The sequence below is a fragment of the Lemur catta genome, chromosome 1 (genome assembly GCF_020740605.2).
Source record: "Lemur catta isolate mLemCat1 chromosome 1, mLemCat1.pri, whole genome shotgun sequence".
In the NCBI taxonomy this organism is placed as follows: domain Eukaryota; kingdom Metazoa; phylum Chordata; class Mammalia; order Primates; family Lemuridae; genus Lemur; species Lemur catta.
Window position 1 is genome coordinate 52723336 of NC_059128.1, and position 27712 is coordinate 52751047.

Genomic DNA, 27712 nt, shown 5'->3' on the forward strand with positions numbered 1-27712 from the left:
AGTAATGTCATTTCCTTACCATAGCAATTAAGAAGTACCTTCTCCATTCTCTCTTCTCTTTCCATTAACAGGAGACAGAGAATCACAAGGCATTTTAAGGATGGTTGAACTGTAAGACAGAAGGAATTTGAGTCACTGAATTATCGCATGAAGGAAAGCTGCCTGCTGAGAAGAACCCCTTCATTCAACTGTTAAAGGAATAAAAATAAATAACCTGTTATTTTGTTAAATCATTAAAATTTTCAGGTTTACATGTTATAGCAACTAGCATCCTTATTAGAGCCTTTCTCTTAAAAGGAAAGAAGGAAAAATTAACTTTATATTTGTCAAAGCAAGTCACAAGACCAAGTCCAACATCAGTGATCAAGGGAAAAAGTGTACTCTTTCTGTGTAGGTGGGTGAGTGGAGAAAAACTGAATATTTGCTGAATGGTTATTTAATCTACCATAATCCCCCATTGTAGACAAAAGATTGTGATTACTATGCAACAAAAGTTGATTAATATAAGAACCAAGACAAAAACTAAATATTATAATTAACTATCAAATATTGGTAGGAAGATGTGAGAGGGAAGGAGAGAAATATAATTGAAATCTTCATTTTTTTACAAAAGGGGGTAAACAGATAATGTTTAATCAATCAAAAAGAATAAGCATATAATTTAAAATTACCTAAAGAACCAAACACCAAGCCAGGCACACTGGCTCACACCTGTAATACTAGCACTCTGGGAGGCTGAGGCAGGAGATTTGCTTGAGGTCAGGAGCTTGAGCAAGAACACTGTCTCTACCAAAAAGAGAGAAAATTATTTGGGCTTGGTGGTACATGTCTGTAGTCCCAGCTACTCAGGAGGCTGAGGCAGGAGGATCACTTCAGCCTAGAATTTTGACATTGCAGTGAGCTATAATGTCACCGCTGCCTAGCCAGGGTGACAGAGTGAGATTATGTCTCAAAAAAAGAAAAAAAAAATAGAAAAGAAAAGAAAAGGAAAAAAGAATCAAACACCAAATGGTTCAAAATGTTTGTTTCTGGGAAAGGCCTCACAATGGAAGGCATGCTGCTCATCAAAAGTGTTTTTGTACTACATTTTTTTGTTACTGATCCAGGAAAGTAGACCCCAAAACTGGAGTCCATTTGAAGGTCAAGTGGGTTCTTGGCTTCTCACAGGAAAGAATTCAAGAGCAAGCTGACAGAGTAAAGCAACAGTATGTCTATTAAAGTAAGAAAATAAAAAAAAAAAAGGAGGCTGCCCCATAGACAGGGCAGCAGCTATCTCTCACAGAAACAGAGTAGCACCTTGTGAGTTTCTGGTGTCTTGTTTTATACCTTCTATTTAATTATGTTGAGCAGAGGGAGGATTAGTCATAGGATTTCTGGGAAAGGGGTGAAGAGTTCCTCTAGAACAGGAGGTCCCTCCCCTTTCTAAACCACACAGGGCAACTTCCCGGAGTTGCCATGGCATTTGTAAACTGTCAGGGCCCTAGTTTCTTTAAGCATGCTAATACATTCTTTCTAGCATATACTGAGTAATGAGGGTAACCTGAGGTGGTTTTTCGTGGCCATCTGGGTTCTAGCTGGTTTGGGCTGGCTTCTTCCCCTAGCTGTCTCCTGTTTTATCAAAGACCTTGGTTTAAGTCTCAAGACTCCTTATCGAGCAGAACCTGTTGTTTCCCTATCTTGTTACTGTATTCATGTATTACTCTGATTTTTAAAAAATGCAATAAATTTCCACTAGAAACTTCTTGCTTAAGGGGTAGATTTTAGAGATGTGAGAATTTTCCTACATAAACTGAATCCTATGGGAGAAACTCTGTAACTTTCAAGGGAATAGAAAATTTGTTATATTTTCCTTGTGATCTGAAAGTATGCTTCCTCTCTTAAAATTCACTATAAATGAAGAAGTGGTTCACATTCCCAGAGAATCCAGTTAAGACCTGATAAATTTAAAAATTTTAAGTTTACTTAATACATTGTGAGTTATAAAAATTCCTAATTTGAAAGAATTTATAAAATTTGATACTTAAGTGATCTGCTGCTATTTACAATATAAGGAATTGGCATGAATACATTCCACTGAAGAATGTCTATGTACTGTGCAACAAAAGGAAAGTAGCCTGCCGCAGTGGCTCACACCTGTAATCCTAGCACTCTGGGAGGCTGAGGCAGGTGGATAGTTTGAGCTCAGGAGTTCAATAACAGCCTGAGCAAGAGCAAGATCTCATCTCTACTAAAAATAGAAAGAAATTATATGGACAACTAAAAATATATATAGAAAAAATTAGCTGGGCATGGTGGCACACGCCTGTAGTCCCAGCTACTGGGGAGGCTGAGGTAGGAAGATCACTTGAGCCCAGGAGTTTGAGGTTGCTGTGAGGAAGGCTGACGCCACAGCACTCGCCCAGGCAACAGAGTGAGACTCTGTCTAAAAAAAAAAGGAAAGTAGAAGACAAACACTAATATATAGTCACATAAGACAATAATTAGCCCAGACTAGGGATAGAAAATACAAGTTTTTCAGGTCACCAATTCTTTCCAAGCATGGCAGATATCACAAATCAAGTATAATACTCTTTCCAGTAAACAAGGGACAACCTCAAAATCCTTCTCAACATAGTACTCCTCAGCCTCCAAAACTAATTAAATTCTGCAATGAGAATATCACAGTAATTAACCATGAAGAATACATCTCTTCATGACAAAGTCTTATGGTTATTCAGCCAGTATGACTTGAAAATTTTGATAGATATTCCAAGGGTAAGGGAAGCCAAAAGACTATCTGACTTTTCAACAACTACCTAAAAGGTTAGTTGTCAGCTTAGGACATTTTTGTTCAATATAGAGTTCTAGGCATCTCTGTATAAAAAGTCACTGAGTCCTGTTATCTACTGTACCAGACAGATTTCAGAGTGTTTACTTGCCCGCACTCTGTTTTAAAGAAAGCTACTTTTTCTCTTCACTAATTCTCATATCCATCTGTCTGGAGCATCCAGCACAGTACCCCATCCGTCTAAATTCAGCTAACTGGACTAGGACAGGAACATTTGGCCTTAAAGCAGCCAATCAACAGGAATGTCATCAACCAATGATTTGTGGCCTACCTTTCAAAGATAACCCATTCAGATTTTCTCAGGAATTTCAACCGGAGACAGAGACCAAATTTGCAAATGAAAGTGGATATGGGACTGAGAAGGTCATGTAGACTAGTAGTGAGGACCAGCAGTTTGGGGCCCTATGCAAAATGAATAAGCAAAAGAAGGCTGTTGAGAAAGAGGAAAAGAGACACTATGGTACTCTGAGAGATGAAGAGAGTTAACCTTAGCTTCTGCTTTTAGTTTTCCAGTCTGGTCCCTGTGAAGCTCAGGTATGCTTTGATGCATGTCTGTGGATATCCTCAAAACTCCCTATAGTAGCTGTTTAAAAAAAAAAAAAAAAAAAGCAGCAGCAGGAGCAGCAGGAGGAGGCAGATGAGGAGGAGGACAGGGAGAAGGAAGGAAAAAAGGAAGGAAGGGAGGGAGGAAGGAAAATCTCATTGCTTAAGCAAGTTAAGTTAAACAACCAAAGGAACCCAATTAAAACAATTACTTGGAGATTGTGCCTCTTGAGTAATAATCCCGTGAGCCCCATTGTGGGATACTGCCTATAATGTACACTGTACAACTCCAACCAAGATATTTAAAATCAGCCAATTACTGATTTTAACTAGAAGTTAAGGAACTTTATTGGTTGAATTAACTGCATTAAAGACAGCAATACTCAGTTTTTAATATATTTTTAAGCAACAAAATGTGCCTCTAAGAATATCCATCTTCTTGAATAAAAGACAAGAAATCAGTAATGTAATAAAAATGAGCATTTGAGCTAAACCGTTTTTATTTATTTTTATTTTTTTTTACTTTTTAAATTTAATTTTAATTTTTTTAGCAAGGAGAACTCTCAGAGAACAACCTTATTTTTTCTTTAGACCCTGAAAGGGATGGATGAAAAAAATAGCTCTGGAAGTGGACTTAAATGGCAGGGATTAGCTAGCTATGGGAACAAAAAGTGGCCTCAGCCCATAGGTTTGAGAGATCTAATAAAGAATCTGTAATCTGGTGTCCTAAAGACTAACTCTGGTTATGCTCACAAAATATGGTTAATGTGAATAAATTTACAATCAAGAGATTTCACCTCTTAAAATATCAAGATTTTAGTTCTCTTAGAAAACTAGGAAATCTGGAAACATAGAGCCCATGTTCCTTAGGAGAAGCATCTTCTGGTAAACCAGTCTTCCCCCCTATCATATTGCACAGTACCTAACTCTTCTCTCATTGTTCTTGATTCCTTTGGGATATCAGTTATCAATCTCTGCTTTATTGATAGAGCTCTTCCAATTTACAAACTTGCACATCTAACTTGTAAGTAGCTTGGCTAGGATAAGTTCTGACATCAGCAACATACTGCACCTAGACCAAAAAACCAATGACCTGGTCCTTCACTGTGTATCCAGCTCACCAGTACAGACTTCCCTCTCTCCAAAGACAAGTTCCCTTCAATCCCTCATTTCTTTTTCCTATAATATGATCCCATTAGGAACCACTCCAACCTATCAAACAAGAACAAAGAAAAGGGAATAAGGTCCCCAGATCTATTCTCCTGGGAGTCTCCTGTGCCTCTAGGTAAATTTACAGATGCATGGTAACAGATAATTAGAAGGGAGTTATGTCACCTCTACTTGCCAATAGTGTCTGAAACCCAGACCTTGCTCAGAAAAAAAAGTTTTTCAAGAAATGTTTGAATTTAGGCAATTTTCATGTTTACTGGCAGCTTTAAATTCATGATGTAGCTAAAATAAAATCTGTGTCATCGTTATTTTTTCTGTTATAAAATTACAAGTGATTCAGTACAATAAAAGTTATATTTAACCCAAAGCAAGTTACCAAACTTAAGCAATAATGGAGAGAAAGCTATGGTAAAGACGTATCTAATATCCTATTACCTATCTAGAGAAAACACTAACCTTAGTATATTATTATAGTAAAACATGTTAGAATTTAAGAATACTAAATGCTTACTTTCTCTCTCAGAAAAAATACATTAAGAAGAATTAGGCGGGAGGAGCAAGATGGCAGACAAGAAAAACAGCCAGCCAGATTGTCTCGGCAAGAAAGATTTTAGAAGAAAGTGAAAAAAAATAAACAGGCAGACAAACACCGACTAGACAAGGCTGCCTGAAACTACAGGAGACTCCACAGGAAGAAGTTGTGAAGGCGAAAGGAAGGAGAAAGGCCCCCAAGAGGCTTGGAGACCAGCAACAAGGGTAGGCAGAGAAGCTACATTTCCCCTCCCTTGTGTTTTGGACTGCGGGTGGGCTCCTGAGCAGAGAGACCTGCCCACACCAGCCCAGAGACAGCTGCTGCCAGTGAGCGGGGAGCCTCTTGCGGACAGGGCACCAGGCTCCCAGCTCCCTCAGGGCACCTCCCAGTCTGCAGACCTGAGTGGATCAGCAAGCGCCATATTGCTTCATTCTCCCCTCCCTTTTCCTACCAGCAGCTGCCAAGAGAGACAATTTAGCCACCACCCGGAGGCATCTGCAGGGAAAAGGACCTTTCCTTTTGGGGACTTACAGCAGACTGAGGGGTACTCAGATTGTGAGCTCCCTACCCACCAGCCCTCCCAGGTGCTGCTTGCCTGGTGACTCCAGGAGAGTGGGGCAAATCCCGAGGCAGAGAGACATCGATTCAGCTTGGACACCCCCTGGGTGACTTGAGACCAGCACTCCTCTCCCTGGAAGGGGCAGGGATTGATCTCCAGGGCCCAGGGGACGGGCCTGCAGACGAGATCCCATATATCCAGGTCTCGATCGCATTGCCCTAAGGCACAGAGGGATATTTGTGAATGACCCTACTGAGTGTGTGTACCTTCAGGGGCAGATCTTGAGCGTGCTTGAGGGGCAACCCTCCTCTCAGAGGAAGGCCATGTGCCCAGCCCAGGCTAAAATCCTGGGCAGGGAACCTCCTGCCCTGTGTAACAGACAGAGTAGATCCACTGGCTTGAGGTCCTACCTGCTGGCAGAGGCCTGGGAGAAACTGCAGAATAGGGGAGGGTGGAAAGGAGCAAGGCCTGCTCTAGACTGTAGGTCTCAGAAAGCCCCACCCCGACATGCAGACTTTTCTGCTGAGTGGGGCCATTCCAGCCCCTCATTGGCAGCTTTGCCCAGAGGCAAAGAACAGACCTTTCACCCCTGCTAACAGCATTTGTGGAGCTTGAGGATAGGCTCACCCAACCCAGCTCTGCCCAGACTCACTCCCCAACCTGCCCCCACTAAGGTGTAGAATAAGAACACACCTGGAAGTCCCAGAGCCCCATCCACCACCTGAGGCACTAGAGTGCCTCTCCAGAGGAACAAGAGCTGGTTACGGGACCCAAAAACAACACTGCAGCCTGCTCCTCCCAGCAAGCACCACCTATTGACAGGGAGGTCATTCTGCACACCCTTTTACTGCATCTACTGACTCATCATATAGGGTGTGGTTGAATCTCACCCACAAACACCACCTACTGGCTCAGAGACTAAACAGGGTGTGCCGTTATCCAAATGAAAATCTAAAGGTAAGAAGCAACAGCTGATCCAGATGGGAAGGAATCAGCGAAAGAACTCTGGAAGTATGAAGAATCAAATGGAAAGCACACCCCCAAACAGGAACACCAGCTTTCTAGCAATGGACATTAACCAAATTGAGAACACTAAAATGACAGAAGAAGAATTTCAAACATGGATTGTAAGAAAACTCAATGATATGCAAGAAAAAATGGATAACCAACACAAAGAAACCATTAAAAAAATCCAGGACTTGGAAGAAAACTTCAGTAAATAAATCGAAATATTAAAATCTCTAATAAGCTCCATCAGGAACATGAAAGGAGAAATTACAACTGACACCATGGACATACAAGATATCATCTAAGAATTCTACAAAAACCTTCATGCACACAAACTGGAAAATGTGGAGGAAATGGACACGTTTTTAGAAACACAAAGCCTCCCTTGGCTCAACCAGGAAGAAATAGAATTCCTGAACAGACCAATATTAAGAAATGAAATTGAAACAGCAATAAAAAACCTTCCCAAACAGAAAAGCCCCAGACCAGATGCTTTCACACCCGAATTTTACCACATCTACAAAGAACTGGTGCCTATCCTACAAAAATTATTCCACAACATCAAGAAGGATGGAATCCTCCCCAACACATTTTATGAAGCCAACATAACCCTGATACCAAAACCAGGAAAGGACGCAACAAAAAAGGAAAACTACAGACCAATATCCCTTATGAATATAGATGCAAAAATTCTCAATAAAATCCTAGTAAATAAAATCCAGGTGTTTATCAAGAAAATAATCCATCACAACCAAGTGGGCTTCATCCCAGAGATGCAGGGATGGTTCAACATATGCAAATCTATAAATGTAATTCACCATATAAATAGAAGCAAAAACAAAGACCATATGATCCTCTCAATAGATGCAGAAAAAGCATTTGACAAAATTCAACACCCTTTTATGATAAGAACACTTAACAAAATAGGCATAGACAGGGCCTACCTAAAAATGATACAAGCCTATATGACAAACCCACAGCCAACATCATACTGAATGAGGAAAAACTGAAAGCATTCCCACTTTGAACTGGAACCAGACAAGGTTGCCCACTGTCCCCACTGCTATTCAACATAGTGCTGGAAGTCCCTGCGAGAGCAATCAGGCAAGAGAGCAGAATCAAGGGTGTCCAAATGGGGACAGAAGAGATCAAGCTCTCATTCTTTGCTGATGATAGGATATTATATCTAGAAAACCCCAAGGATTCAACCAAGAGACTCCTGGAATTGATACATGAATTCAGTAAAGTCTCAGGATACAAAATCAATACACACAAATCAGAGGCATTCATATATGCCATAACAGTCAAACTGAGAACCAAATCAAAAATTCAATACCCTTCACTATAGCAACAAAGAAAATAAAGTACCTAGGAATATATTTAATTAAGGAGGTAAAAGACCTCTATAGGGAGAACAATGAAACACTGAGGAAAGAGATAGCAGAGCATATAAACAGGTGGAAAACCATATCATGCTCATGGATCAGAAGAATCAACGTTGTTGATTGTTTATACTACTCAAAGTGATCTACAGATTCAATGCAATCCCTATTAAATTACCAACATCATTTTTCACAGATATAGAAAAAATAATTTTATGCTTTGTATGGAACCAGAGAAGACCTCATTTAGCAAAAGTAATTTTAGGCAATAAGAACAAAATGGGAGATATTAATTTATCAGACTTCAAACTATACTATAAGGCTGTGCTTATTAAATCAGCTTGGTATTGGCACAAGAACAGAGACACAGACTGGTGGAACAGAACTGAGAATCCAGATATAAAACCATCCTCAGCCGGGCGCGGTGGCTCACGCCTGTAATCCTAGCACTCTGGGAGGCCAAGGCAGGTGGATTGCTCGAGGTCAGGAGTTCGAGACCAGACTCAGCAAGAGCGACACCCCGTCTCTACGAAAAATAGAAACAAATTAGCTGGCCAACTAAAATATATATAGAAAAACTTAGCCGGGCATGGTGGCACATGCCTGTAGTCCCAGCTACTCGGGAGGCTGAGGCAGTAGGATTGCGTAAGCCCAGGAGTTTGAGGTTGCTGTGAGCTAGGCTAATGCCACGGCACTCACTCTAGCCAGGGCAACAAGGTGACACTCTGTCTCAAAAAAAAAAAAACAAAAAAAAACAAAAAAAAAACCATCCTCATATAGCCATCTAATATTTGACAAAGCACACAAAAACATACACTGGGGAAAAGATTTCTTATTCAATAAGTGGTGCTGGGAAAACTGGATAGCCACATGTAGAAGACTGAAACAAGACCTGCACCTTTCACCTCTCACAAAAATCAAATCACAGTGGATAACAGACTTAAAACTAAGGTGTGAAACTATTAGAATTCTAGAAGAAAATGTGAGAAAAACTCTTATAGACATTGGCCTACGCAAAGAATTTATGAAGAAGACTCCAAAGGCAATCACAGCAACAACAAAAATAAAGAAATAAATGGGACCTGATTAAATTAAAAAGCTTCTGCACAGCCAAAGAAACTACCATGAGAGCAAACAGACAACCTACAGAATGGGAAAAAATTTTTGCATGTTACACATCTGATAAAGGGCTGATAACTAGAATCTATTTAGAACTCAGGAAAATCAGTAACAAAAAATCAAGCAACCGTATCAAAAAGTGGGCAAAGGACATGAATAGAAATTTTTCAAAAGAAGACAGAAGTATGGCCAACAAACATATGAAAAAATGCTCAACATCTCTAATCATCAGGGAACTGCAAATCAAAACCACAATGAGATATCACTTATCTCCAGTGAGAATGGCCTTTATCAAAAAGTCCCAAAACAATAAATGTTGGCATGGATGCGGAGAGATAGGAACACACATACACTGCTGGTGGGACTGGAAACTAGTGCAACCTCTGTGGAAAGCAACATGGAGATACCTTAAACAGATACAAGGAGACCTACCATTTGATACAGCAACACCATTTTGGGGCATCTACCCAAAAGAACAAAAGATATTCTACTAAAAAGACATCTGCACTCGAATGTTTATAGCAGCACAATTCACAATTGCAAAGATGTGGAAACAACCCAAGTGCCCAGCAATACATGAGTGGATTAATAAAATGTTGTATATGTACACCATGGAGTACTACTCAGCTATAAGAAACCATGGTGATATAGCACCTCTTGTATTTTCCTGGATAGAGCTGGAACCCATTCTACTAAGTGAAGTATCCCAAGAATAGAAAAATAAGCACCACATGTACTCACCATCAAATTGGTTTCACTGGTCATCACCTAAGAGCACATTTAGGAATAACATTAATAGGGTGTCAGGCAGATGTGGGGGGGTGAGGGGATGGGTGTATACATACATAATGAGTGCGATGCGCACTGTCTAGGGGATGGACACGCTTGAACTTCTGATTCTCTGAAGGGGTGGGGGCAAGGGCAATATACATAAGCTAAACTTTTGTACCCACATAATATGCTGAAATAAAAAAAGAAGAATTAATATATCTCTACAAAAAATCAATCATAATAAATATAACAAGAAAAACATAACTAACCATTGACTATCAGCAGTGAGGCATATCAACCTACCAGAACACATATCTACCTTGATGTTATATTCCTATACACTACTCAGTGCTTGGGTTTCAAATCCAAATAAGCATGACGGTTGCTATAGTGACAATATGGCTCCTCTGGAACCTGGAGCTTAGTACTACTAGGTACTTGAGCTTCAAAGTTATGAGCTTCAAAACGTCAGTACTTCCTCCCACACTATGAATCATACCTCAGATTTTATAACTTCACAAAATATGATTTCGTTCTATCCTCTAAAGACAATCTTCTTACTTTAACAGTATATGTTGAAAGAATGTAACTCACCTAACATGCTAAATATACATACTCAATAAACAATTAAGGATGTTGGCTTGATAATACACACAAATTTTTTATAATTTACTGTTTAATTATTATAACTGGGCAAGACCAAATCTTACTAATTCATGTCTTAGCTATGGTTAAATAACAGTATTCCTTCCATCCTTCATTTAATAAGTAAAACAATTCAAAAATAACACTCAGAAGCAGAATTTCATGGCAGAATGATATATTTTTGTTTTCTTCAGGAGCCATTCCTAATAAGTAAAGACTAATTATTAATAGTGTCCAAGGAAAAGATACTTTGTGGCTAGTAAAATGTGAAGGAAAAAATACCAATCTTGAATCAAGCAGAATGTATTTCCAGATCATCAAAAAGTCAGAGAACTAGAAATCCTATTACATTGCTGGTGGGAAGGGAAAATGATGCAGCCACTTTGGGTTCTTTTCCCCCCATTTACGTTTTATTTGTATATATTCATGAGGTAAAAGTGCAATTCTGCTACATTGATATATTGCATTGTGGTGAAGTCAGGACCCTCATTGCATACATCACTGAATCAACACACATTGTACCTACCAAGCAACCTCCCATCATCCACCCCTACAAACCCCCAATTCCCCAAAGTCTCCACTGTGCATCATTCCACATTCTGTTTCCATCTGTACATGTTATTTAGCTACTACTTAAAAGTGAGAACATGCAGTATTTGTCTTTCAGTGTCTGAGTTGTTTCGCTTTTTGATGGCCCCCAGTATCATCCACATTGCTGCAAAAGACATTCCATTATTTTTTACAACTGAAGACTATTCCATTGTGTATATATACCACATTTTCTTTACCCAGTCCTCCGTTGATGGGCACTTAGGTTGATTCCATATCTTTGCTACTGTGAATAGTGCTGCAAGTATATTTTTGATATATTGATTTCTTTTCCTTTGGGTAAACACCCGGAAGTGGGATTGCTGGGCAGTTCTATTTTTAGTTCTTTGAGAAATCTCCATGCTGTTTCCCATAGAGGTTGCACTAATTTACATTCCAACAGTGTATGAGTTCCCTTTTCTCTGCATCCTCACCATGTTATTTTTTGCCTTAATAGTAGCTCTTCTGACTGGTATAAGACATTATCTCATTGTGGTTTTAATTTGCATTTCTCTGCTGTATTAGTGATTTTAACATTTTTTCATATGCTTTTTGGCCATTTGTTTTCTTTTGAAAAATGTTTATTCGTGTCCTTAGCCCACTTTTTAATGGGTTTTGTTGCTGTTGAGTTCCTTGTAAATTCTAGATATTAGTCCTCTGTCAGATGTATAGTTTACAAATACTTTCTCCTATTTTGCAAGTTGTCTGTTTACTGTGTTATTTATTTCTTTTGCTGGATGCAGCCACTTTGGAAAATAGTTTGTTTCTCAAAAAGTTATATATACATAGAACTACCATACAACCTATCACTTTCATCCCTAGGTATCTACCCAGGAGAAATTAAAACATATGGCCACACAAAGATCTGCACATGAATATTCATAGCAGCATTATTTATAATAGCCCCAAACTATAAACAACCTAGATGTCTGCAACTAGTGAATGGGTAATGTTCTGTCCAACAGAACAAACAGATGAAGTCACCCCAAAAGTGGTAGCAGGGGAGTTTCCACAAGGGAGTGCCCCAAATCACCTGAGATGGAGCCAGTTGGGATTCCAAACAAAGAAGCACCGAACTCCTGGTCAAAGCATTTATTAGTAGAACTTACTTACTGAGGGCTGCAGCCATCCTCACAACAGACAGCAAGAGAAAAGGGATGCTCTGAGGTATGTCCGCAGTGAGGGGGTCTGGGTATGTAGTTTATATGAGGGCTTAACAAATTTGGCTCAGGGCTAGGACCAGTTTCTTTCAGTGTTTTGGGCAACAACCTAGATACCTTCATCAGTGCTTAGGAATGTTCAAGGCCCCAGTTTAGGTTCAGCCTGCGAGGGGGAAAACCTGTAGCTGGCTACATCACAGAACAGTCAAGGTAGTCTGTGATTTTTTGTCAGGGCACAGAAAGAAAGCAGGGGAACTGGGGGACCCTACAGATAGACCAAAACAATTAGAGACAGAAAGTACACTAGTAGTTGCTGGGGAGTGGGAGTAGGGATTAGCTGTAAATGAGCATAAGAAATCTCATTTGAGGTATGAAAATGTTCTAAAACTGATTTACAGTGATGGTTGTATCATTTGATAAAATTACTAAAAATCATTGAATTATATATTTGAAATGGGTTAGTTTTATGGCAAGTAAAAATAAAAGGGTGGTTTTTTAAGAGCCAGAGGCCATTATTGCTGCAGGGATCCTTGCCAAAACTCGACTTGTATAGGTGAAGAAAATACAGACCAAAAAGGTTAAGCAACTTGTTTAAAGATCACCCAATTAGATCATGGCAAAACCGAAAAAGAAAACAAGATTAAAATCCAGGCTTTTATCCTCTCACCCAGTCCACTTTTATTTCTACTAAAACTGCTCAAGGAATTTTAGAAAAGTATTAATAATAATAGAAAAAATTATTTGAGAGGTGTTCTAGAAGCTTTAAATTTTGAAAGTCAAAAAGAATTACCAATTAAAACTTATAAAAATTAATAAATACATAATAATATTCAGAAAATGTAAAAGCAAGAGTAGTTCATTTGTCACCCTTTGAGGCCCTATAACTTGCTTTAAAAATCAGTAATGAAAAAAAAAGAACTAAGCATTTTTTTCTGCCTTTCCAATAGGAGCTGTGCTTCAGGGTAATTAAAGTCCCTAGTTTATGAAAGAAAGCATCTACTGTACAGAAAAATGCAAATTAATAAATGTAAATGGAATGAAAAAATTAGAAATCATTTTACAATCTCTAATAAAATTATGATTCAGACAAGAATTATAAATTGTTGTTAAAGCCATTAAGTTGGCTGATGGGGTAGTTGGACATTTGCAGGAAACCAAAATAGCACCTCACGAAATGAGGAAATAAATTAATTAAATAAATAAAATGCAAGACATAACCTTAAATGGAGGGAGATCAAGCTGTCACCAACCTAACCCAGGAATCATTTTTTTAAAAATTACTCATGGTAGTTCAAGCAGATATTGCAATTCAATGTGAAATATTCAATATCCTTGATGATAAAATTGTGTTTAAAATCCTTAACATTTAACCTGATCAATCCTTTAGCAATTATGTCCACATTTATAAGAAATATAGGGACTAGAGGAGTAAACTAAATACCAAGAGAAAGCAGTCAAACAAATACAGACAGTGAAATACTCTATAGGACAATTAACCTAGTCTCACTCAAGAATATAAAAAAAAAATTGTGGGGATGATCTACCGAAGACTAAAAGATTAATCTTTCAATGTTTAGATTAAAAGAGACTTGAAATACATAACCAAATACAAGTGTGGTTCTTAACTGGATTCTGGTTTGGACAAAGCAGCAGTAAAGAACATTTGAGAAATAGCTGGATAAATCTGAATATGGAATATGAGATAATGTCAACTAATGGGAAAAGAAAATCAACCTTTTAAGGAATTAAAGTTAGTTTTATTCAGTAGTCTTACGGAGGACTGTAGTCCAAGGCCTAAAGCCCAGGAGGAATCTTTCAGAGAGATTCTATCAGACTCTTCCAGCACAGTATTTCATCCCACTGCTTATATACAAGTGGTGGGGGTTCAGCACGTGCCTTGCTCAGAAGTTACGTTAAAGCAGAATCACATCAAGGTTCGGGTGTAAGAGTACGTCTGGTTATAGATCACAGAAGTATAATCACTAACCTCATCAGACATTATCTTATGCGTAGGAAAAGAGAAAGACTAAAGTCATATCTTTTAAGGAATATAGCAACTCAGGCTAGAGACGTGGGCGTGGGAGGGAGGATGTATTCTACTTTGTTTTGTCTTCAAAGTATCTTTCTGGAGCTACTAGTCCTCAACAGAGTCCAGGGCTTTGTAAAATTATGTTGGCAAGCAGAAACAAGAAAACATGGCTTCTTATGTTTGCTATTTGATCTCACAATAATATTCAAGAAATTGGTGTGATGACATTATTTTTGTCATACAGGAATACGCTTTTATAGACATGCACATGAAAGTACCTAGAAGTGGGAGATCTAGATGTCTATGGCTCACTTCAAAATACTTCAATAAGTTTAAGAAATTATTATTAATAAAAAATTAAAATCTAAGTCTCGACTTCCTAATTCACTGTTGCCACTACGTGCTCATTAAATATTAATCACATAGAACTGTTGTAGACAAGGGTTCAGAGAAGTGACTGACCTACCACGGCTGATATATACATACTTTTTTAATTTTTTTACAGGTGCTGAGCTGACGAGAACTCAGAGGTAACATGGTAACATAATATTGTTGGCAACCTGATATGTGCAAGGAAGGCACCAAAAGGCACCAAAGAAACATGAACGCAGACCTTTGCCTTCAAAGGGTTAAAAACATCTAGTAGAGTTTCTTCACATTTACAAGAGAACAAGTCTGTCCCCAAATCGTAGCGAAGCCTTTGAAGTGGCAGCCTCCCTAAATCAATCTTCAATTACTACATAAAATCTGACTTTCTGATTTCACCATCTCTTACAACCAGAGTTAACTACTTCACAGGTTGTGGAGAAGTTAAGGGACACTGTTTCAAAAATCCCTCTCAAGTTAGGAGCGCCATGCTAAAAAAAAAAAAAAAAAAACACCTCATCAACTTCTTTTCAACGAGAGTCTTTAAATCTCAGTACCGGGAACTCAGACCCTTCCTCAAGCCCTGGTAAAAAGGCTGACAATCAACCAGGAAAATTTAAGACTCGTTTATAAATTTTTTCTCTCCCTCTAAATCCAAAGGGTGGCGCTGTCCTCGCTCTTTCCACACACCGGGCTGTGCGCGAAGTCCACAGGCACGGCCCGACCGAGGGGTAGGTCCGCCTGCCCCGCGCCTCCGCCGCCCCGACACGCCCGTCGGGGTCAGCCCGCGAGGACGCCCGCGGCCCGCGTGGGTGGAGCAAGCCCAGAAATCCCTCACAATACTCTGGGCAGGCGGCACAGCTGAGGAAGATTCTGCATCCTGCACTTTGGCTCACAGTCCTCAGCCCAGCAACCGAGAAACTTTTACAAAGAAGCGTCACAACGCCTCGCACTAAGCCAGACTTCCGCCCCGTACAGCGACTGGGCACCCAACTTACCGGACTCACCGACCTCCCGGGCGCAGTAGCCTTCGTAGCCTACAGGCGTACGGGGAGTCGAGTGCGGGCTCCACCCCCGCCCCGCCCCTCGAGCCCGCCCCGCGCGCCCGCCCCGCGCCCCTCCCAGCACGCGTGCGTCAGGGGTCACGTGCCGCGTCTCCCTTCCCTACCGGCTGCTAGGCGCTCCCGTCTTCCGGAAGTCGCGCCGGTCTGCGCCGGGCTCCTCCCACCACCCGCGACGTCAAACTCAGCTCCTACCACTTCTCCGTCTCCGCCGACACGCGCGGGGAGGCTACCGTTTCTTTACAACATGCCCTGCCGCTTCCGGGCGCCTGAACAATACAAGCGAGGGTTTTGAAGTCACTGAGTGTGCAGGCCTCAGCGCACGTGAGTACAGTTTAAGAGGGCAGAGGTGGCTGTCTGCCGGCCACCCCGACAGAGGCCTTTCCCCCTCTCTACAACTTGTGCGCCACTTGGTTCCGCCGAGACCCACGACGGTTCCGCCCCCTTCTTCCTTGTCATTGATGTTGTTGTTCTTGTCAGTGCCGCAGCCCCGACCGCCGGGAGCTCGAACCCGAGCCGGGGCCGCCCGGGTGGCGCGGTGGCGGCGGCAGCGGCTGCGACTGCGGCAGCTGCGACGGCTGCGGGGGCTGCTCCGGGGACTGCGGGGGCGGCCGGGAGCCGGCAGCCGGCGGCGGAGCCGAATGGCTCTGTGCGGGCAGGCGGCGGGCGCCGCGTCGCTGCCCAGCGAGCTGATCGTGCACATCTTCTCCTTCTTGCCCGCGCCGGACCGGCTGCGGGCCTCGGCCTCCTGCTCGCACTGGCGCGAGTGCCTCTTTTATCCGGCCCTCTGGCCCCAACTTCGCATCTGCCTCCGCGTCTCGCCCGCTGAGCAGCCTCGGCTCGAATTCCTCATGCGCAAGTGCGGCTGGTTCGTGCGAGAGCTGCGCGTTGAGTTTGCCGCCGAGAACTACCTCAGCGGCGGCGGCGGCCCCGGCGACGGCGGCGGCGCGGACGGCGGGACGGGCGGGGAAGAAGTTGAGGCCCTGCAGCTCTCAACCCGCTGGCTGGAAGTGCTGCGCACCTACTTGGAGCTGGTGCTGTGCGTGCTGGTCAGCATCCGGAACAACAGGTAGGCTTGCCGTGGGCTCCGCCCCCGCCGCGCGACGCGGTGTCGCCTCTCTACCCAGACCCCGAAATAGAATCTGTGCGGACGCGCCCGGCCAGCTCCAGAGTTACCTTCTTCAGTGACTGGGGGTGTCGGTTCTAACTGGTCGATTTCCTTGGGCGGGAGGGCATAACAGGACTCATTATAATACTTTATGAACAGTGAAAAACTGTGTTTATCAGACACCCCTCCTGGCGCCTCCCAGGCACTGTCTCATTCATCCTCTTGGTGGCCTTGGGATGCGGCTGACAGGTGCCGTCATTCTTCATTTTACAGATGAGTGCTGAGGCTTGAAGGGTGAGGCATATGGGTGAGTCTTGGGAGAAACGGAACAAATATAACCCAGGTTTTCTGTATTTGTCCATTAGAAATAGGTAATTTATGGTGTCTCATACTTAAAAGACTCTCCCTAAAAAAAATCTTTAACAGCCATTTTCTTACCGGGAATAGTTTTGATTAACTAGGCCAGGCCCAAAAAGTAGGAGTGTTTGTTAAAGGCATTGGGGAAGAAGTGGATCTTCAGGGTTGAAAGTCCCTCCCCTTGCACCGCCAGACTCAATTGGCCCCCACTGATTCACCTGAAAGTAACACGGTACAGCTGTGGAGGGAAAGATTAGCAAGGGAGTCGACCATTGTCTGCAAAAGGTAAGCATGTAACTGTTCTGGTTTTGCATCGGGACATCACTGCAGTTCTGCAATTAATTTCCTGTGTTCTGACCCAGTATTCTGGCCATCATTTTCCTTTATTTCTCCATTGCCCTCTCCAAAACCCTGTTGATTTAGATGTTCTGTATCTGGATAGTCTAACGAACCTTACAACAAAACTCTTGAGTTGGAAGAAGATTCAAAAGTTCAAAAAAGAAACATCTTACATAGTAATAATAGTTTAGCAGTTTATACAAGTACTTTTCGCATTCACTATCTTTGAGCCTCTCAGTGACCCTATGAGGCAAGACAATGATTATTATCCTTGTTTTATAGAAAGGAAGCTTATGCTTAATAGGGTCGAGTGATTTGCACGTTGTCATACAACATTCTTTTTCTTCAAGAGCAGCATCCTTTTGCAGTAAATAAACTGTCAGCATTATGTTGAACAAGATTGAGAACAGTCCCTGGTTTAATGCTAGGATATATATATCGTTAATCTGTGTCTGAATCAAAAGATCAGATAAGCATATAGCTCCAAGTTGTATCTGGAGCATGACTCTATTATTCCAGTGGCCTGGATTATTCCCCCAGCTTTTCACACCAAGACATTCCAATTCCTTACTTTGATTTTATCTGGCAAGAGAAGCTGTTGAGGCTAAAAATTGGTTTTGAGCAGGTTGGAGACCCTCTCAGAGTTGAGTGTACGCTAGAGGACCAACTGACCTGGAAGGTGCAAAGATTCGGAGTCAGTGAGCACTTACTAATGAGACCAAGATTAAGGGTGAATTCAGTGGATGAGTATCAATTAGGTTTTTCTGTTCTGATATCAGATGGTGCTTCTGTGCAAAAATGTGGGCATTTGGTTCAAGGAAGAGTAAGCCTTGAGCAATGCCTGGTTCCTTTTAGGTATTTTAATAACTAGTTGGTTGGCTTGTTGGAGGGAGAGTGAAGGAGGGGAAGGAGAGAGGGAGCAATGGATGGATAGATAACATCATGTAGACAGAATAGAGATATATCACATCTTCCCTTTGTAGTTTAATTCTCTTATTCTCTTCCTCACCCCAACTACTTTTGTTAGCATCCCAGTCTGCCTGTCTATAAGGCCACCTATGCCTGCCCTTCTGGGTCAGCTATCACTTCTGTACAAATACATCAGACTGTCATCCCTGATATTAAGATTTGCTTGTCATTAGATATAGGTATGGTGCTGCATGTTGTGCTGCTTTGGTGTCATATTCATTGTGTATGTCTGAAGTTAAAGTGTAGTGTAATTATATGTCTTATTTGTACTAATGATATTTCAAAGGGTTTTTTAAAATACATGTTTGGACATAAGTTTATCTCACCTTTATTTCTGAAAATGTCTTGAGATGCTTTGATAATATTGGAAGTATTAATTGAATGTTAATAGAAATGGGACTAGTTTCCTTTATATTTGAACAAATTTGAAAGTGTTTTAAACCAAGTTGTTTATTCAGTAATTCTGGTAAAGCCTATTATTCTTCCCGTAATCACTTCAACTACAGATTTCAGGTTCAATGAAGACGTAAAACACAGTGTATAACAATTTAGCGTCTTTTGTGTTTTGTTTTTCAAATCATAAAATTTAGTAACTAGTGAGAAAAATGAGAATTTGACATTGGTATTTAGGTTTTCAGGTTAAATTGATAGTGGTTTTGCTTTATGATTTCTGCCATTCTGTAAGTATAAAAGGGAGGTATGAATCATACCAGATCATAAACATTCTACTTCCAGGCTTTGTGCTGAATTCCTTTATACAATTTATACAATTCAGACTGTTTTGTTTTGTTCCAGTTATTTTCATGTCCCTGAGGAAAAGAACTAAAAGTATAACCTTGAATTGTGGGAACTTTTCAAAGGTGCTGATCTTCAGAAAGGATAATTGGCATTTTGTTTTGCTTAATTCCTGAGTTACATATGCACATGTATTCTCAGAGTGATTATAGCTGCCATATTGATATCTTAGGTGTTAGGAACAACTAATGAGGATCAAGAAGGTGCAGAAGTGCCTCTCAGAGGGTAAAACAAGCCTTCAGGTTTCAGAAATCCTTTCTCTACAGAGGGCCCGGTTACCTCCCTTCTTGATGAATAGTAAGAGCAGAAATGCAGTAAGTACTCATTCAACCATATAGGTTAAATAGCGTAAAATTTTTCCTACAGTTGTTCTACAAGAAATTGTACCTATAAGTGCAAAACAACAGATTTAGAAATACATTTTTCACATTTAATCTGGTCGCCAAGTACTGCCTATTAAAATGCTATATTTCAGACTCCTTCAGAGTTCATGGTCAATAAGATTTATGATAAAAAGTAATAGACTCAGTCACTAAAAATACTTCCTCTTAAACAGTGGCCATAAGCACATTGTCATCTAGTTTATGCTTTTCTGGACTTTATTTTATATAAGCTTTTCTTGGATGAAATACTATATAGGGAGCAGTACTTTTTTCTAAACAATAAATACTGTAAAAGGCCAGGGAGATTTTGTATGAGGTTGATTTTCTTGTTAAAATTCTGAGTTACAGCTCTAACTACATACATGTATGTAGATTGACCATTACATGATTATCTCTGCTTATATACCCTCTAGTAAAGGATTTAATTAATAATTCCTAGATTTGGTCTTGTTGATTTGGCATATATAGTGAAGGAGAGTCTTTGTATTGTTTCTTACCAAGACATAATAACTAACAAGACAATTGAAAAACACATTTTCAGATAAATTGAAAATTCTTTGGACATTTCAGATTACTGAGATAGTAGGAAATGCCTTGAAGGTGTTACCTCCAACAACCCCAGCCTCATTTTTCTTGAACTCTTTTTTCCCATCATAGTATAATAAATATATGTAACAGCATTTCACATTTGAGAGCTCACTTTATTATTATTTTCTTAAAGAAGTCCATTTACAGAATTAATATCGTAAAATATATTGGGACTTTGACTATATTCTACATTGCCCAAGAGGGAGTTGCCTATAGAGAAGAGAAGTGAGACTATGTATTCCCAACAGATTCCTTAACCTTCAAATTGACAGATTAAAGAGGTTCCCCAGGGATAGCCTCAAGATCATTGAGAAGGGAGGCTAAAGAAACTAACCTCCTAGGAGGGCTGCTACGAGTGGTTTTAGGACTCTTTAGTCCATAGGTACATTCTTAAGACTATGGAGAACTGATAGATGGGGGATAGGATGTAAAACTCAAAAAAAAAAATGTAAAAGTAAAATATTTTTTCTTACTGTGTTACGTGAAGCTGTTGAGCAGCTTTTGAGTGAAGTGATTAAATTATTTCCATTTTCATGTGTGTGTTCAAAGGCAGCCTTAGTTCACCAAATTTGACCAATTTATTTAGTAACTAAGAGGATAGTTACAGAAAATCTGTTTTTTTCCTCCAAACATTGAAAGCCTACTATGTGCCAAGCAGTGAAGACACGCTCCCTGTTCTCATGGAGTCAGCATTGTAGAGGTGGAAGACAGACAGAAACAAGTAAACAAAAGAAAGAAACATTATTTTAAGGTTGTGAAAATAAAACAGGGCTTTGTAAATAGAGACTAGGTGGCAACATTACGTAGAATGTCAGGAAAAACTCTTTTGAGAAGGACATTTGACCTGCAACTTGAATGACAAGAGTTGTCCATTTGAAGATCAGAGTATCATTTCAAGCACAAGAAACAGTAAGCACCAAGGACTTAAGCCAGACAAATTTATGGTGTGTTGGAGCAATAGGAAAGAAAGTGTGATGGGGCCATGGCAAGTGTGAGGGTGAAAGTGGCGTCATGATGAGCTCTGAGAGGTAGCAGGAGGAAGGAATGGGGTTATGTAGGCTTGTGGAATGAAATTTAGACTATATTCTAAGAACAGAAGGAGTCATTGAAAAATGTTTAAGGACAAGAGTAATGTGATCTAATTTACATTTTTCAAGACATTCACTCTGAAAGTTGTTTAATGAGTGAATTATATTATAAAAGGAACCAAAAGAGGAAGCAGAAAGACCAGTTGGAAAGCTCTTGCAGTAATGTAATACTATCCAAGGTGATAGTAGCTTGGATTCTAGTGGAGACTAAAGAAAGTGGATGGATCTGGAATATATTTTGGAAGTAGAGCCAAGAATACTTTCCAATTGGATGTGGGTAGGGAAAGAAAAGTGAAAAGCAAATATTTTTCATCGTTTCTCTGTAAGTCTCCCCCAGTTTTCTTGTCCTTACAAGAAATTATCTATTAATAGCATGTTAAAGGCCAGGCACCATAGCCTATGCCTGTAATCGTAGCACTTTGGGAGGCCAAGGCAGGAGGATCGCTTGAGGCCAGGAGTTCAAGACCAACCTGGGCAACATAGCAAGACTCTGTCTCTACAGAAAATCAAAAAAAAATAAGCCAGGTGTGGTGGCATGTGCCTGTAGTCCTAGCTACTCAGGACACTGAGGTAGGAGGATGGCTTGAGCCCAGGAGTTCAAGGTTATGATGAGCTATGATCATGCTACTGCACTCTAGCCTGAGCAACAGAGCAAAACCCTGTCATTAAAAAAAAAAAAAAAAGAATTAAGTATAATTTTAAATGTTCATTTTATTTAAATATACCTTTTGTGTGTAACTTTTGGGATTTGGGAATGATAATTCTTGGATGAAACTTGTGAATTCTGGGAAATAACTTGTAGTTAACAGATCCTAATGAAGCTAATAAGGAATACTACTATAGGCCAGTGACTTATTTCTGGGTTCTAATGTTGTGCTGCCCAATATGGCAGCCACTAGCCACATATATTTAAATTTTAAATTGATTAAATAAAATTAAAGATGCCATTAGTCCCACTAGCCACGTTTTAAGTGCTTGATAGTTATATGTGGGTAGTGGCTACTGTGTATCATAGAATAGAACATTTCCATCCATAGCAAAAAGTTCTACTGGACAACACATCTCCAAAGTATTTGTTTTTGTTTGTTTGATTTGGCTATGGCTGTCCATTAGCATTCATGAGAAGGGGAAATAATGTTATAAAGAGTGTTATGTGGATATAAAAACATTCAATATTGAACATGGACTAACGAAAACAGAACTGGCCCAAAAGAATATCATGCAATCGTGGATTATTTTAGCTTTTATCAATTTAGAAAAGGAAAAAAGTTGTATTTTATGATCTCCTTTATGGCATTGGGAAAGGTTTTAATGTTTTTAAGAACGTCTTTTTAAAGAACCAAGTTCTTTTCTATTTCCTGTTTCCATAGCTAATTAGACTTAGCTGTATTAGCTTTAATTTAAGGTGACTGCATTTTGCATTTTTCCACTGGTCTTACTTATCAAAAAAATAATTTTGGATACTCTGGACTGAAAAGAGACATACCAAAGTTACTACCATAGGTGAACTTCCCCAATTCTGAACCACAGGAAGAGAGAACAAGGTCATCATGCCCGAGATCTCAGAAGTGTTGGCTCGTACTTGTGCTAACCAGTCCAACAAGAATCCAAAAAAAAGATTACAGGTTTTCAGCCCTCTGCAGTTAGACCTTAAGGAATATTTTCTTAGGCTCATAGCTGGTTAATATGTTTTTGAAGAATTGCCCATTCGTAGGTTTTTATAAGATTATCAAAAATTGTGATGGTTGTTTAATTCATGGGGAGATTTTTATGCTAAAAAGAAAAGATCTGTTTTAAGTGGAATTTAATATACATACTTAAGTTGTATGTTTTTCTGTAACTATGGTTGAAAAGATAAGTATAAATCACAGGTTTTGAGAAAGGAATTTCCGTTTTCTAGGCAAATATGTTATTTAGATAAGTCATGTGGACATCTGTACACCCTTATTAGGCTCTTGTAAGGGCTTTGACTTTTACTCTGAGATGAGATGCCATCAAAAGGTTTTGAGCCGGGGAATGACATGATCTGATATTTCAAAAGGATCAGTCTGCTGTGTAGAAAGTGGCTTGTATAGCAGAGCAAGGGTAAAAGCTATGAGCAGGATTAGGAGACTGTTGCAGTAATAACAGGCAAGAGATGATGATGGCTTGGACCAGAGCAGAAACAGTGAAAGTTAAGTCTGATTCAGAATTTATTTTTATCTGGAGGTTTTCTAGAAGTGGAATATAAGTATTAAAAAATCAGATATAATTGTTCTGTGAACATTACAATGCCCTTTTAATTGCTGTTCCCTAAATATATCTAAAAATATTTTTCGTTTTTGGTTCTTACTCATTTTGAATGTGTGTGTTAATGACTTACATTCTCTTAAAAAAAATACTTAGGGTTTGGACACAGCTCATTTTCAAAAAACATGACTTATCTTTAGCATTTAACTCCTTTACCACCAAGCACTTGTACAGCAGTGCCCTGCTCATATAGGCCTTACATAAATGTGGGTCAGTCTATTGAATCGCCACAGAAATTTCTTGGTCTTCCTTACTGTAGTCATTTGAAATTTTCTTTTTCCTCTTTTTTTCTCCCTCACTTTTCTGCTTCATGTAAACTTATCACTCCTCGGAATTTGCCTGGGTCTAACCATCGTATGAGCTATGGATTCAAAATGGTAGGACTAGGTAGAAAGGAAGAAACAAGTGGTACTGTGCCTGAAGATTTTTCCCTCCCCTTGTACCCAAATCACTGGTCTCATCACCTGAAATAGTGGTCCCCAACGTTTTTGGCACCAGGGACCAATTTCATGGAAGACAATTTTCCCACAGACTGGATGGGGAGGGGATCACAGGGGATGGTTTCAGGATGATTCATGTGCATTACGTTTATTGTGCACTTTATTTTTATTGTTATTATATTGTCACTTGCCACTCACTGATAGGGTTTTGATATGAGCCTGCAAGCAATTGATTTATTATGGTCTCTGTGTAGTCAAACCTCTCTTTTAATGATAATCTGTATTTGCAGTTGCTCCCCAGCACTAGCATCACCACCTCAGCTCCACAGATTCTCATAAGGAGCATGCAACCTAGATCCCTCTCACGCGCAGTTTACGGTAGAGTTCACACTTATGTGAGAATCTAATGCCACCACTGATCTGACAGGAGGTAGAGTTCAGGTGGTGATGTGAGCAATGGGGAGCAGCTGTAAATACAGATGAAGCTTCACTTGCTCTCCCACCACTCACCTCTTGCTGTGCAGCCTGGTTCCTAATAGACCGTCATGGACCAGTGCCAGTATGTAGTCCCTGAGTTGCAGACCACAGACCTGAAACACTAGGCCCAGATAAGTATGTTTTTCTACCCAGACACTCATCATATGAACTCTTCTTAAGTGAACAAAGAAAAGAGAGGAAATAGGAGCCAGAGTTGGGCCATGTTTTAACCTGGTTTGTCTTTCATATGTTGCTAGTAACTTCAAAAGAGAATCCCATTTTTAGAAACCTCAGAGTCACAATTTTTTTTTTGATAGAAACAAGGTCAATCAGGCTAGAGTGCAATGTCTAGATTATAGCTCAGTACAGCCTCAAACTCATGGGCTCAAGCAGTCCTCCCACCTCAGCCTCCCATGTAGCTAAGACTACAGGCACACGCCACCACTCCTGGCTAATTTTTTTTATTTTTTGTAGATGTGGGTCTCACTATGTTGCAAAAGCACAATTTTGGTTCAAGGCAAAGAACAAAGGTAGTCACCTGAGGCAAGAGTCTTTAATCTTAGCTCTACCTTTTCAAGCCACACATCCTTGATACCAATGTCCTGTTAAGAGTCCACACACCCACCACACGAGTCACCACCAGGGTCATAGGGCTGGGTAAGGCCCATTCATGTCGCCAGTGCTGCAGAGAGCTGAGTAGATGCGTTCTTGATATCACCTAAATTCCTAAACTAGCTTTTCCAGAGAAACAACAGTATTGAACAACTCTCTGAGATAGGCATCTTTATTATTCCAGGTTTACTGATGGTGAAACTGAAACATAGTTAAGTGAACTTTCCAGGGTTACACAATTAGAGAAATGATTGCCTTGTTTTCTAATTTTCCTTTTGAAATTTTTGAACACATACAAAAAATAGACACATGAACCTCCATTGTATCCGTCACCCAGATTCAGTAATTTAAAGATTTTGCCACACATTTTTTTTCTTTCTTTTTCTGTTTTTATATTTCAAAAAATTTACAAGGTACAAATGTGTTTTGTTACCTGGATGAATTGTATCATGCAGGAGTCAGGGCCTTCAGTGTACCTATCACCAGAAGCAAATCCTGGATAACAATGTCATTTTACCCTATATACTAAAGTATGAAGCTCTGAAAATTATGAACATTTTTATATATAACCACAATGCCATTTGCCATTAACAATAATTCCTTGGTATCACCTGACTTTTATTAAAAATTATTACTTTTATAACCTTTATTTCTACTGCAAGAATCTAGGAAGCACATGGATATTTGGAATTTAACCACCATAACTTTTTATATCACTGGATACAATGTATATATTTTAGTAATTGTTTTATTTAATTTTTTAACTTTTTTTGTAGAGACAGGGTCTCACTGTGGTGCTCAGGCTGGTCTCGAACTCCTGGGCTCAAGCGACCCTCCTTCCTCGGTCTCCCGAAGTGCTAGGATTATAGGCGTGAGCAACCACACCCACCATATTTTAGTAATTAAATAAGCAAAGAGTAGGAGAGCAGTATAGGCTGAGTTTCTAAGTTGTGAGTGCTTAATAATGTGATTTAGCTCTAGATCTGTAACTGATGACTTTCTTTTTCTTTTTCAACTTTCCTCTTTAAAGTCATGATTTTTTTAATACCGTTGAAGAACAAAATTAAGTTGAAGAAATTCATTCTCTTTTGGTGATAGTATGGTCTTTTGTATGCTTTGTAAAGATTGTCAAGCACTGTTTATGATTTTGTGCTATTTCACAACACATCTTGGGATTTACAAAGAGACTAGTAAATAGATTGTATCCTATTAATATTACCATAGGAATCTACCTACATTAATTTGAAGAATTAAAGTGAAAGAAAATACTTTGGAACCAACTGTAATATTTTCCCAATATTTTTTGTTACATGCCTTTTGAGCCAGTGTATGTTGTGGACATTCTGCAGGAAAGAACCGTGTTTACTTCTTAGTTCACTTGCTATTCAACAATAAATAAATGAATGAATATACTAAATAAATAAAACTCAGGTTACAGATTTTACTTTTCATTAAAAAAATTATGTGGCACAATTCCCTTATTACTGTTATAGTTTCCTGGCCTCAAAATGGGGCATCTGTTTATTACCATGATTCAGTAGGTTCTATTCTAGTGTTGTTGCCTAGATGTTCTTTTCAGTCCCTTTTTTACCATCTGAGACAATAATGAGCCACCTGGAAGCTATATGCATTTTCTTTGGCTTTACCATATGGTCTGTAATCTAATTTCAACATGATATATTTGAAAGCTTCCCTTGAGTTGCCAATTTTTTTCCTTTTTCTAAGTTTTAATGTTAATCGTTATCCATATCGCTTAATAAATTTTCATTTTTAATTGAAAAATAAGTACCTAAAAATTTTGTTCACAAATGTCCATCATATACTGCTTTAAAATATACCACCTATAATTTTTCCTATCACTTTAAATAAAAGCATTGTAATCGAGCACATAGTTTAAATTATGAGAAATAGTAGGAACTAAATGGTAGTCAAAACGTGGGTTCTCTTCCTGGCTCTGCCTTAACTAGCATTTCAGACTTTACAAAAGGTCACCTCAGTTTCTTCATCTATAAAAAGAAAAGATTAAATTGGTTAATCACACAAATCTTTCTTTTCTTTTTTTTTTTTTTTTTTTTTGTTTTGAGACAGACTCTCACTCTGTTGCCCAGGCTAGAGTGCTGTGGTGTCAGCCTAGCTCACAGCAACTTCAAACTCCTGGGCTCAAGCGATCCTCCTGCCTCAGCCTCCCAAGTAGCTAGGACTACAGGCATGTGCCACGTGCCCAGCTAATTTTTTCTATATATATTTTTAGTTGTCCAGCTAATTTCTTTCTATTTTTTAGTAGAGATGGCGTCTCATTCTTGCTCAGGCTGGTCTTGAACTCCTGACCTCGAGCAATCCTCCCGCCTTGGCCTCCCAGAGTGCTAGGATTACAGGCGTGAGCCACCACACCCAGTCAGTTAATCCCACAAATCTTTCTAGCCTCAAAAGTATAGCTAAGTCAGGCACAATGGCACACAGCCTGTGGTTCCAGCAACTCAGGAGGCTAAGGTGGGAGGATCACTTGA

At 39.8% G+C, this 27712-nt stretch overlaps 1 protein-coding gene and 1 long non-coding RNA gene across 4 annotated transcripts in view; one reads left to right on the forward strand and one right to left on the reverse strand.

Moving 5' to 3' along the window:
* Positions 1-15782, reverse strand: part of LOC123649836 — a 46522-nt gene extending 30740 nt beyond the window's left edge. For all 3 annotated transcript variants that reach the window (XR_006739158.1, XR_006739159.1, XR_006739156.1), the window contains exons 1-2: positions 15698-15782; positions 20-109 (exon numbers count right to left, since the gene is read on the reverse strand). This is a non-coding gene — a long non-coding RNA (uncharacterized LOC123649836). The remainder of the gene's footprint in view (positions 1-19; positions 110-15697) is intronic.
* Positions 15783-15892: 110 nt separating this feature from the next.
* Positions 15893-27712, forward strand: part of FBXO33 (F-box protein 33) — a 41831-nt gene continuing 30011 nt past the window's right edge. The window contains exon 1 of the mRNA XM_045568078.1: positions 15893-16829. Within this exon, the coding sequence (XP_045424034.1) occupies positions 16222-16829 (608 nt within the window). The 5' untranslated portion in view covers positions 15893-16221. The remainder of the gene's footprint in view (positions 16830-27712) is intronic.